Source organism: Fukomys damarensis, unplaced genomic scaffold, assembly GCF_012274545.1.
Source record: "Fukomys damarensis isolate Sample0158 unplaced genomic scaffold, DMR_v1.0_HiC HiC_scaffold_16, whole genome shotgun sequence".
Classification (NCBI taxonomy): Eukaryota; Metazoa; Chordata; class Mammalia; order Rodentia; family Bathyergidae; genus Fukomys; species Fukomys damarensis.
Genome location: NW_022900928.1, coordinates 66,328,964 through 66,332,058, shown reverse-complemented (window position 1 = coordinate 66,332,058; position 3,095 = coordinate 66,328,964). Strand labels below are relative to the sequence as shown.

The 3,095-nt window shown below is 41.7% G+C and overlaps 1 protein-coding gene across 1 annotated transcript in view; it reads right to left on the bottom strand.

The window, feature by feature from the left end:
* Arcn1 (archain 1) overlaps positions 1–1,113 on the bottom strand; it is a 30,622-nt gene extending 29,509 nt beyond the window's left edge. The window contains exon 1 of the mRNA XM_033764373.1: positions 1,101–1,113. Coding sequence (XP_033620264.1) covers positions 1,101–1,112 — 12 coding nt within the window. The 5' untranslated portion in view covers position 1,113. The remainder of the gene's footprint in view (positions 1–1,100) is intronic.
* Between the last annotated feature and the right edge of the window lie 1,982 nt (positions 1,114–3,095).

Sequence of the window (3,095 nt, the reverse complement as noted above, 5' to 3'; positions counted from 1 at the left end):
TGGTGGGGCGCACCCGCGCTCCGGCTCCACTGGGGCTGGGGCTGGGGTCCCGGGAGGGGGAGCACCGGCCGCTTAGGACTGGCTTCCCCCTGACAGGAGCTACTGCCGCTTTGCCTCTTGCCAAGATGGCCGCCCCGAGCCACGTCTCCAACCGGAAGCAGCGCGGGTCAAAGGGCGAGGGCGGGGCTGGCGGGTGGGAAACAGGGGTCTGGGATGCTGAGCTCGGCGCAGCGGAGATTTACACGGCGCCAACCCCCGCATGCTGCGGAACCTCGTACCTCTGTCCTTTCACTGTTTGTCGTCTCCCAAATTTTTTCTTCCGTCATCTTTCGCAGTTTACAAAAGCACTCTTACAACCAGTGGTGATGTAATTAATAATACAAAATAAAGTGTGTACATTTAGGGATTAGTATCCAGAATATATAAAGAACTCTTACAACTCAACAATAAAAAGACAACTCAGTGGCCAGGCGTGGTGGTGCACGCCTGTAATCCCAGCACTCGGGAGGCTGAGGCAGGAGGATCTCTTTGAGTTGGAGCCCAGCCTGGGCTACATAGTGAGTTCCAGGTCAGTCTCAACACATAGTGAAACCCTGTCTCAAAAAACCAAAGGGGGAAAAAAAGGAACAACTCAATGTAGAAAATAGACAATGTGGCACACGCCTGTAATCTCAGCACTCAGGAGGCTGAGGCAGGAGGATTGCCTTGAGTTAGTTCAAAGACAGCCTGGGCTACATAGTGAGTTCAAGGCCAAGCTGAACTACATAGTGAGACCCTGTCTCAAAAAGGAAAAAAAATTTTTGAACATCAACAACCATTAGGAAAACGCAAAAATGCAAATCAATACACAGTGATGACTATTGGGTGACTTAATAATGCTATTACACACTCACTTGGATGACTACAGTAATAATGCTTTGACAAGGATGTGGAGAAATTAGAAAACTCATGTTGCTAGTGGGAATGTAAAATAGTGCAACCGCTTTTGAAAACAGTTTTACAGTGGCTCAAAAAGTTAAACCTAAAGTTAACATATGACTCAGTGTCTATTAGTGGTAGGTACATATTCAAGACAATTGAAAATACATGTCAGTACAGACCGTGTGATGCATGGTTGTAATCCAGAAGTTCAGGGAGCAGAGACAAAAGGATCACAAGCTTGAGGTCAGCCCAGAGAATTTAACAAGAACCTGTCTTAAAATTTAAAAACAAAACAAAAGAAGGACTGAGTTGGGATATAGCTTAGTGGGAAGGCCCTAAAGTTTACGGTTTTTGTCTTTTTTGTTTTTGCTTTTTGGGGTACCAAGGATAGAACTCAGGACCTTGAGCTTGTGAGGCAGGTGCTGCACCACTGAGATAAATCCCCAGCCCTCCTTTTGTGTGTGTGTGTGTGTGTGTGTGTGTGTGTGTGTGTGAAGGTCCTAAGTTTAATCCCTAGTACCCACACAAACATGTGTGTGTGAACACAAAAATGTATTCTCCAGTTTTCACAGCAGCATTATTTATAATAGCCAAAAATGAAAATAATCTGAGCAAATCTTTTTATTAACAGCATAATAGATAAACAGAATGTGGCATAACCATAAAATTATTATTTAGTTATTAAAAAAGGAATAAAGTACTGACACAGGCCACAACATAGATTAACCTAGAAAATATGTTAGGTGAAAAAAGCCAGATAAAATAAAAAGACAAAAGAAAGAAAAAAGCCAGATACAAAATGCCACATCTAGGGCTTGGGATATATCTCAGTGGCACCACACCTGCCTTGGAAGCTCAAGGTCCTGAGTTTGATCCCCAGTACTGGGGGTGGGGGGTACCACATCTTATATGATCCACTTACAGGAAATGTCCAGAATAGGCAACTCCTTAAAAATAGAAAGCAGATTAGTGAGTTCATGGGACTCAGAAAGGAGAGGAGTGGGACTTGACTGCTAATGGATGTAAGATTTATTTTTGGAGTAATCAAACTGTTCTTGAAAGTAGATAGAAGGGGATATAACAAAAATTACTGAATTGTGTACTTAAAGAGAGTGCTTTGTTTTGTTTTCTAATATTAGGGATTGAATCTAGGGTCTTCACACCAAGCTACATCCCTAGCTCCCCATCTCTTTTTATTTTTTGAGACAGGGTCTCACTAAATTGCTTGGGCTCAAACTTGCAATCCTCCCACATCAGCCTCCCAGAGTGCTGGGGTTACAGGTGTGCACAATCACACCTAACTAAAAGGGTGATTTTTTTAATGGTTTGTAAGTTATATCTTTTAAAAATAACCTATGTGACAAGTACAAGCCCAGTTTGGGCAACCAAGTGACTTAGTGAGACCCTGTTTCATAATAAAAAAAATGGGGCTGGGGATTTGGCTCAGTGGTTCCGCCACTTGCCTTGCAAGCACAAGGTCCCGAGTTCCATCCCTGGTACAAAAAAAAAAAAAGACGACTGAAAAAATGAGAACCAACAACTGTCATGTGAAGGTACAGGATCCCAATAATGAATGTAACTGTATTGTAGACCTAGACTGTACCAATAAACTAAAAAAAAAAAAAAAAAAAAAAAAAAAAAAAAAAAAGATGACTACATAATAAAAAAATAAAAGGGTTGGGCATACAGCTCAGTGCCAAAGTTCTGGGTTCAGTCCCAAGTGCTGGAAATAAAACAAGACAAAACAAAACAAATAAACAAAAGCACATGAGGCTGGTGATGTAACTCCATGATAGTGCTTGCTTACTATGCACAAGGCCCTAGGTACAATACTCAAAACTGCAAACAAACTGTTATGTCTGGGGGTGGATGGCTCAGCATGCTGGGTCACTGTTTTGCTGAAAACACAGCTCTTAGTGATCTTAAACCCTGCATCACTAAAGAACTTAAAAAAGGCAAAGTTTAGTATGACAAAAGATGATTTATTTGGGTGGAAAAATGATAGAAAAGAAAGAGGATACACAGCTACCAAGAGGTGGTAGGGGGTGTCAGCACTGAAGTCCACGAACTCTTATCCCTGGCTCTTTTTATCGGGATCTAGAGGCTTTATTTGATTTGTTTTTTTTGACTGTCTTTGATCTTAGGCATGTGTACTTTTTTTTTTTTTTTTTTTG